This window comes from Salvia hispanica, unplaced genomic scaffold (assembly GCF_023119035.1).
Source record: "Salvia hispanica cultivar TCC Black 2014 unplaced genomic scaffold, UniMelb_Shisp_WGS_1.0 HiC_scaffold_970, whole genome shotgun sequence".
In the NCBI taxonomy this organism is placed as follows: Eukaryota; Viridiplantae; Streptophyta; class Magnoliopsida; order Lamiales; family Lamiaceae; genus Salvia; species Salvia hispanica.
In genome coordinates this window covers 22,747-32,231 of record NW_025952766.1, presented here as the reverse complement: position 1 = coordinate 32,231, position 9,485 = coordinate 22,747, and the positions used below count along the sequence as shown (strand labels likewise).

Sequence of the window (9,485 nt, the reverse complement as noted above, 5' to 3'; positions counted from 1 at the left end):
AATACAAATAAATATTTCATATGCATAAGAGTAGTATGGTATATGTACAAAACATTAATTTAAATAAAAATCTAAAATAATCTAAAATAACTATTTTAACCTTATTAAAACATTATGGCTTGGAGACATTATGTCTCTAAAACATTTTCCCTATTTCATATGCTAATGGAATGTGGATAGGACCACATTTCTATTAATTTCAGTGATGGTCCTTCTCATCAATATACACTGCACAAAATTTAATATTTAGTTTATGTTGTGTGGCCTTGTTTTAATTATTTATTATTTTGATTTTTGTTTGAACCTCAAAAGTTATAGTTGGACTTATTTGATTATCCACTGATTTTAGTAATGTATGAAGTTTTATGACATATTCTGTCTCTTTTATTTATGTTTAATATATGCGAATTCCTGAATGAGTTTTAGTCATTTAGATAACTATTATAGAATGTGATGAGTTAATAGATACATCTTGAGTTAAATATTGGGTAATTTAATGTGATGTAAAAAATAAATTTATAAATTAAATCTTGTAGAACAGTTAATTTTCATAAATTCTAATATAAGTCATGACGTACATGTTTTTTATAAGATAAAAATGCCTCTAATCGCAAGAAACGGTGGTATGAGGATCACTTAAAGCAAAAGTTAAATCACTCAACAACATACGAAATACAAGCCATCAATGCCAACAATGTACACAAACAAGAGCAAGCCAAGCAGCAGCAACAACAACAAATGATACTCTATCAGTTAACGTGCCCTACTCGTTATACCCTTGAGTCCGATCACTCTCTAACATTGTTCAAGTTTCCAATAATTTGTCCTAGTAGAAAAGGAAACACTATCAACAAACTATGCACTTAGGTTTGACACCTTGAATCGTCACTATATTTCGTATATCCCAAAGTGACCATAAGATAACAGAGAACAAGAATAACTAAATTTTCATATCAAACCTTCCGAAAGGAGCTCCAGACCAAGAAATAAGACATACCACTAGTTGTTTGTTTAAGATAAGAATATAATCCATCGGTTACATCAATAGTACCAAAAACTTGAGGAGATCTTAGCTAGCTGAAGAAAATGTGGTTTATGGGCTCATTCCTTCTTAGGAAAAGTACACCACTCACATTTAATATCACTAACTCATACTCTAAAGAATCTCTTTTCAATATTGGGTCATTCATGAAGAAAAAATTATAAATCAAACAAACCACATTTCTATCTCTTTAGTTCACCCTTTTTGTTATTAAGATGCATAGTAACATCAAATTTATGCTTTTAGCAAAACACTTACGTGATATGTCACAAAGTGCAATGGCTAATTGTAGACGATGATGTCGAGATATAATATTTGTGTGTTTGATATTGACTAAAACTGTAGAGAAAATGGTAGTAATTTACTTGGTGTCAGCATACGTATGTCTCGTTGCCTACTTTAAATTTCGTTTTCTTGACTAAAGAAACATTGACATTTATGGCAACTATTTTCATTCACTAAAATCTCAATGTCTATTTTCTATTTATATGAATAATAGAGTATCAAATAGTATATGCTAATTTTATATTTTCTTTAGATTTATGGAAATCCGAAGCTGCCCATATCCAAATATATAAACATTATTATGGTATTTGGATCGATAATAATTATTCGATACATGGACAGATATAATAATCAATTTTTATTATAATTTACAACAAAATATTAAATATCCCTATATATAGAGGGTAACTTTTTTTTCACTTTCCATCCATCATCTTTCAATTACATTCAATTAACCAAAATTTTCCTAATCTGTGTCACGAAAAAAAAGTGATTGCAATACATATAAGTCACAATCTCAAAGTGAATTTGTGTCCCAAAAGAATAAAATGACGATAATCACTATTAAAAGTAGTAGTAATTGTTTTTAATAAAAGTAATTGCGTCAAATTAAGTTATTTTATTTATTTATTTCTTGATTTTTTTAGTTAATTAGTTTCAATTATCTAAATGAGACCATACTCAAAAAATGACGCTAATTGTTATTAAAATTGATAATTGCAAATACGATATGATTGATATTTTTAATAAAAATAATTATGTTTTTTATATTCTAGTTTTTTTTTAATTTTTTTTAACTAATTGTTAGTGTCAAATCCCATTGGTTTATTGATACGGAATTAGATTCGTGCTCATTTTTATTGTCACCGTCATGCTTAAATCTTATCAAGATATAAAATCGGGTGATCATAATCTTATTACAACAATTTTTGATGCAATCTACGAATATCTTAGTGTATTAATTCTATATTCTCTCCAATAATTGGTGAAACTAACACAATGTCTAAGTAGGTTCCAATTCATGAAGAGACAGTGTTTGATGTAAACATAGAATTAAATGGACTACACACACTAAATCATAGCGTCTCAGATGATCCAACCTAATTATCCCTTAGACAACGACATTAACCGTCACACATCATAAAAACTCCCAAGTTCAAGAATCAAGTTAGGAAATTTAGATGAAAAAGACATTGGATATTTCCAACTCATGCTCATGTCTTAATTAAAAAAAAATCTAAAACTATTAAAAATTCTTGGCATTATCAAGAATGTGATCTAGATTCGTAATTGATATTGTAAGTTGAACATGTAATTACATACCAGAAGAAATATTTGCTTGCCGTGAAATTCGCTTCATTGATTTGATTGAAGTTTGCAAGTGAATCCACTACTTTTGATATATATGTCTATGTTAATATGATACATAAACAATTTTTGCTACAACCCTTCCATATAGAAATCAAAGAAATCCATATTGAATTAAGAGTATTGTTTTACAATTAATAGAGATAGATATTAATTGCTCCATAAATTTTGTATCCATGAGCTTGTATTTTCTTAATTATGTGCCTTAAGTTAATTATGATCCAATTTTAATTAATTAAAGTCGAGTATCACAATCAATATATCTTTGGGCATAAAGGAATATATGAACTAGAAATTACAAATGGACTAATTAAATAATAGTAACTAATTAAATAATCGATATAATATAGTATCTATGACAAGTCATGCCAGCCACAGGCACACTCTATAGGACTTAAATCCACAAAAGAAATACTAGAAAATTGAACAAGTTGTGAACTTAGAACATAAAATCAAGAAAAGTGTATTTTGATGAATAAATTTCCATGTTACCAGGACAATATATAGTACTAGAAGAACAAATATATTATGCTGGTCACATATATGCTGTTTTTAGCTTTTGCTAATTTGTACATCACCAAGGTGTGTACACACTCAGCATTACTATACATGGAATTAAATTGACTACAAATTCAATAAGATGTAGTAGACATAGGGTAGGTCACAGTCATATTTTGATGTCTACTCACATGGATTCTATATAATGGAAAGTGAGAGCATCACACATAAAAAAGTTTCTTTTGTGAAATTTCTAATCCAATAGTAAAAATAATAATTAAAAAGATGAAAAAGGCAATTAGCTAGCATAGTACTATTGTAAATTATAATATATGTATATATAGAGAGTTGGGGGGTTAATTTTTCATAGGCTACATATAGCCGACAAACCAAAAAGGGTTAGTGGGGGATGATTTCATCAATCGTGGGAAAGCTTTTTGTGATGCAATTGGATTTTCTAATCTTATATTAGTGTGTCTAGTATTCTCCATCTCATTTCCATAAAACTAAAAATATTTGAAATGTCTTCGAATAAGAAAAGAGAAATAAGAGAAAATTAATTAAAATATCATTGTGCAGTGAGATTCATATTATTATACTAATATTTAGTGAGTTGTATTAATGGATACAATCCATAATAATGTTAATATAGTAACATGTAAATAAATTGATATATACGGATAATGAGTTAGAGAAAACTTTCATTAAATGGAAATACTCATATTTTTATGGGAATGACAAAAATAGAAAGTGCACATATTATGGACGAATGAAGTATATTAAATCCATCTATAATTAATAATTTGAATTTTCAGTTTTAGATCATCCACAAAAATTAGTTATTTTATATTTGTAGTAAATTTATCTATATAATGAATTCAATCATTTTTTTTTGTTTTTATCTGTCTTATTTTATTGTTTTTCATTGAAACTCGTGTCGTCCATGGTTTTGAATATTGATAACAGACAAATTTAGTATTTCATTTTTAGATATTTTTATTATTACATATTTTAAACAATAAATAGTTTTACACTAATTTATCATGTTTTTAATGATCCTAATTTCCACACCGGTAATTACTAATACTACACTTACTATAATGGTTAAACTTATGTATTTATTGATAACTTTCATGGTTTATGTGCAAAATCAAAATACAATATAAGTTCATATATTTATGCGCCAATCTTCAAACGCAAATCCAAACATCACAACATAACACATAATTATATGTATAATGAATATTTGAGTTACTATATACTCCAATTATCAATTTGTCATCTCATTTTATATTCGAAGTTTTAAAATGAAATTCTTAAGTAGTGTGGACTCCACGAGTCCATTTTAACCTTATGAGCAACACGCTTCTGTGAAGTGACATAGTTGCCCTCGCATTTATTAATTTAAAAATTATATATACTGAAATCAAATCAACCGTGTACAAAAAATTTATCAGACAAGCATATTAGAGCATGCGCATCGCTGACTTGATGCTGGCTCGGTCTCGTCTCGACGAGACGAGCCAGCATCGAGACAGCGTTGCGACACTCGTCTCGTTTCGACGAGATGAGATATCTCGTCACGCGACGCGTGCCGGCGAGGCCGGCCTCGAGCTGGAGAGACTACGCGCACGCCACACGTGGCGCGCGCTGGAGGGTGGCGTGACGCCCACTCGCCGGCCCGCGAGTGGGCGTCGGTATTTCGACGTAATAAAATTTTTTTTTTATAAATTCGAATTTAATAAAAAAAATTTGGCCTCAAATGGTCAAATTTTTAATTTTTTTTTTCTTTTATTATTTTATAAATATACTCCTTCTCCATTCACCATTTTACACACAAACACTACTCTCATTTCTCTTCCATTCACTACACTCATCTATTCTTTTCTCTCAAATTATTGAAAAAATGTCCGGCGATGGAAACTCCAGTGGCGACGGCTCCGGCAGGCGACGCTCCGACGGGTTCGACTTGAACTTGTTCGACGATTGGGCGAGCATGTACAACTATTTGGGTACTCCCGGTTCGTCGCCGGGCACCCAAGACTCGACCACCCCGCCGGCGTACCAAACACCACATTTTGATGTGGATGCATACTATCGTCCCTCCCCCACCCCCTCGAGGTACGAGCAATCGCCTGGATTATCCCAAATTCTGGAGAATTTTTTGGCGCCTGAAAGCAGATTGCCCGACTGGCCAATAGGTGGAGACTCCGGCTCCGGCAGGGTCGGCCTCAGGCTCAGCGTCAATGCCGAGGAGGAAGAGGTTGTGGGAGACGGCACTCGTCATCCATACAGCCAAAATGAGACGTTGGCTCTGTACGACGCTTGGATTAGCGTCTCGTACGATCCTATCGTTGGGAATCAACAAACCAACAAGTGTTTTTGGAAAAAAAGTCACCGAACTTTACAATGCACGAAGGCCGAAGAACACCTTCGCCCGCAACATGCTCCGCAGTCATTGGGACCGATGCGACAAAGATGTCAAAAATATTTGCGCGATATACAGGGCAGAAGAGGCAAATTATCAGAGCGGAGCCAGTGGAGCCCACATTCTGAGAGCGGCGTTGCGGGTCTTCAAAGACGACGTCGGTAAAGATTTCAAGTTTGTCGATGTTTGGTCGCAAGTCCACCACCTTGAAAGGTGGGCTGGCGGTGTCGAGTCGGGCTCGAAGCGTACGAAGCGCACGGCGTGTGGCCACTACTCGTCTAGTGATGGCGGAGAAGGCAACACCTCACGTGAGGGCACGCCAACCGATGATTGCAAGGGGGTCTTCTTCCGGTTCACGGCGTCGGCCAATAGGGATCAAGGCGGCGAAGGCGGCCGGAGCGAGGGGGAGAGGGAGAGGAAGGGGGGGGGCGCGGCGAATCAAGCCAGGCGGGCTCCGGCACGGCCCCGGGCTCGAACACCCTACTGTCTATGTACCTGGTCGCCACGATGGCTGACCTTTCAAAAATGACTCCTGCCCAAGTTTCAGCCCATAATATGGCCGGAATTGAGTTTATGCAAGCTAAACTTAGTATAGGGAATCAACCTAACTTGGGTGCACCGCCGACTTCGGGGGATGATGATTCGCCGGCGGAGTAGTTTTTATAGTTTAATTTAGAGTATTTTAATTATGTATTTTTATATTTTTTAGGATTTTAAATTATGTATTGTTTTTATTTTTTTAGGTTTTTAAATTGTAATTTTATTTTATTTAATGAAGTGTGTTTTTATTAAAAGAATTTGTTAGAATTAAAAATAAAAAATGAAATTGAATGAATAGTTAAGACTTAAGAGATGGTTAAGAGATGGAGGGATGCAAGTGCTGTCTCTTAGTTAAGAGATGAGACGATTAAGAGACGGATAAGAGACAGCGTTGCGGATGGCCTTACAATCTCTATTTCGACACAAATTAAATTTGGATTTTGATGCTACCTAAACATCCATTTTCGTAAATTTAAGACCTTTCAAAGCTTGTGGGCTGTGATGTCTACTTCTTTATAATTGTCATCCAAAATGGGCTTTGACTACTATTAATTGATGGTTTCTATTAAAAAAAATAATAGTGGGAAAAGGTTCAATAATTATTTTATTGCTGATGAATTTTTTCTTGGACCAATTACTATAATCAAATTTATAAAATACATAAAAGTCAGAGAATTTAATTCATTCATTTCCGCCCTTAACTCTTTGAAGAAATTTATATAACAATAAATCTTGTCTTTGATTATTACTCGATGTAATTTATATTTTAATCATCAAATAAATTTGAAATTAGATTCATCATGGAGAACTCTATTGTTAGATTTTTAGTTAAATAATTTAAGCGATTCTTGGCTTTATACTTTATAGTACGCGCAATAATATATACTCATATTGACTATATTATCTATCCATGTTGATAATTGAATTAAAGTGACCACGCTCTTCCATTATAGTACCTTCTAGGCCTAGAAAAGTACCAACTGTTACTGGAGAATATAGAAATATCCTTTACATATTTATTGTATTTGTCAATATATATACCATGTGAAAAATAATGAACTTATATAGGTTTATTCCCCCTTCGATTTTGACTCGATAATTCCTCTAATATCACGTATACATATTAATTTGTAGTCAACACACACTTTGAAAAGTAGAAAAACCATTGCCACACTATCACTTTTAAGAAAATTATACTGCAAATACTTATATCCATTTTTATTCCGTTCAAACATATACTACTAATAACGTTTAAATTTCCCAAACCAAGGCAAAAACAAACGCACTTTTAAATAAATTAACTCCCCACATGTATTTCGTCATTAATTCAGTATCAATACTTATTTTTGGATGTCCTAGATAGGGCAAGTCAAAACACAAAATAATGCGTAATGTGAGTATAGTACTAATAAAGACAAACTCATGTCACACAAATTATAATTATATACTATAAAGCATTTATGTACGGATTTAGATGGGGATTTAGATGGGGTTGTGCGAGGTCGACCTCACTTCTACCTCCGCTATAATCTCTCCTTCTGTTGTGCAACTTTCGCGTTCATGAAACGACAATTTCATGATACAAATAGCTACAGAAAGAAAAAAAAAATCCCACCATAGTCTTCACAACGATAGATGACGCTCGCGAGTCTCTAACCTTTTCCGATCCAAGAATTTCATTTTCTGAATAGAGAAAAGGAACATTACTCCCCCTCATAGTCCTAAATTCTAAACACCAAACTAGTGACTTCCCCTTACTCCCTTTTGCGAGGTAGACCTCAGTTCTGCCTCCGCCGCAATCTCTCCTTTTGTTGTGTAATTTTCATGTTCGTGGAAACGACAATTTCATGATACAAATAGTTATATATATAAAAAAAAAAAAAAAATCTTTTCACAGTCTTAAGAATGATAGATGACGCTCGCGAGTCGGTAACCTTTTCCGATCCACGAATTTCATTTTCTAAATAGAGAGAAGGAACATTACTCCCCCTCATAGTCCTAAATTCCAATCTAGTGACTTCCCCTTGCTCCCTTTTCCCTCTCAAATTGTTTGTTCGTGGCATTTTAATAGTTATATAATTCAAGTGGTGTATAAACTAAAAAGCATCCTCCCCCCACCCTACCCCTCCTACCTCACACACACACACACACAAGATCTCCACAGCACTTTTCCACACTACAAATTGCCCCCCATCCCCTCACTTATCCCTCGTCCAATCCTCTCTTCTCTCATCTCTCCCTCAAAACTCAAACTTCACCATAAAATTTCAACAAACTCATCACCATCAAAACTCAACTCTTTCCAAGTCAATCAACACCATGTCCACTATAGTGTACCAGCAGAATCAGGCCTCCATCCACGAGCCTCACCTCGCCGAGACCACCCTAAAGCTGCGAGTCACGGCGGCGCCGCCGCCCCCACCAAACGCCGACCTCGGAGGCTGGGGATTCCTCCAAAACAACTCCCAAGAATCATCAACCATGATCCACAAAGACTTCCCCTACACACACCCTCTATCCAAGAACTCCAAATTGAGCCCCCAATCCCTCCAACTATGCACCGAGAATTTGGGGAGCGAGTCCGGCTCCGACACCTTCTCCGACTGCAGCAGCATTTTCTCCGCCTCCCCGCCCCCAGCCCCACCGCCGCCAGAATCCCGCCGCCGGCGGACAAATACTCCCGGAAAGTCAACAACTTCCCGCCGCCGCTCACCACAATGAGCGGCGCCAGCTCGCTGCAGGTCCGCCGCCGCAGCGACGGCGGCCGCCTGATCATCGACGCGGTGGAGGGCCCCTTCCGGAACTCCTACCTCCACGCCGAGAGGACCGACGGCCGCCTCAAGCTCTCCTTCTCCGCCGCCGCCGCCTGCAGCGCCGGCGAAGAAGAGGAATGCGGCGCGGCGGAGGCGGCGGAGACGGAGGAGGGGGAAATTGAGGGGAAGGGGAACAGATTTGAATCGGAATTGGGGGTGGAAATGAATGTGTTGGAGAGAATTCAGAGTTTTAGAAGGTGCAACAGCCATGGAAGCAAGGGATTGTGCAGTAACTGGAAAACTTCAGCTCTTTGGGTGGCAACTTCTTAATTAAATACTAATTTTTTTTTTTACTAAGATTTTTTTGGATCTAACAGATTTTAATTTTGTTAGATCTTTTTTCTTGGGGTGGTTTGAGTTTTTTTTTTTTTTTTAAATTAATTATTTTCTTGATTTTGGGTGGATTGGAATTATGGGGTGTGGTTTTGGCAATCATTTGTTATGATTGGACGTTGGAGTTTGGACATGATCTTGCATGTTTTTACCACCCTATCTACCTAAAATCCCTCGA

At 35.7% G+C, this 9,485-nt stretch overlaps 1 protein-coding gene across 1 annotated transcript; it reads left to right on the top strand.

The window, feature by feature from the left end:
- Positions 1-8,389: 8,389 nt before the first annotated feature.
- On the top strand, positions 8,390-9,461 carry LOC125200441 (protein FANTASTIC FOUR 3-like). Its single transcript, XM_048098085.1, is given in 2 exon segments — positions 8,390-8,789; positions 8,792-9,461. Coding segments are annotated over 2 exon segments (762 nt in total). The 5' UTR covers positions 8,390-8,480; the 3' UTR covers positions 9,245-9,461.
- Positions 9,462-9,485: the final 24 nt, after the last annotated feature.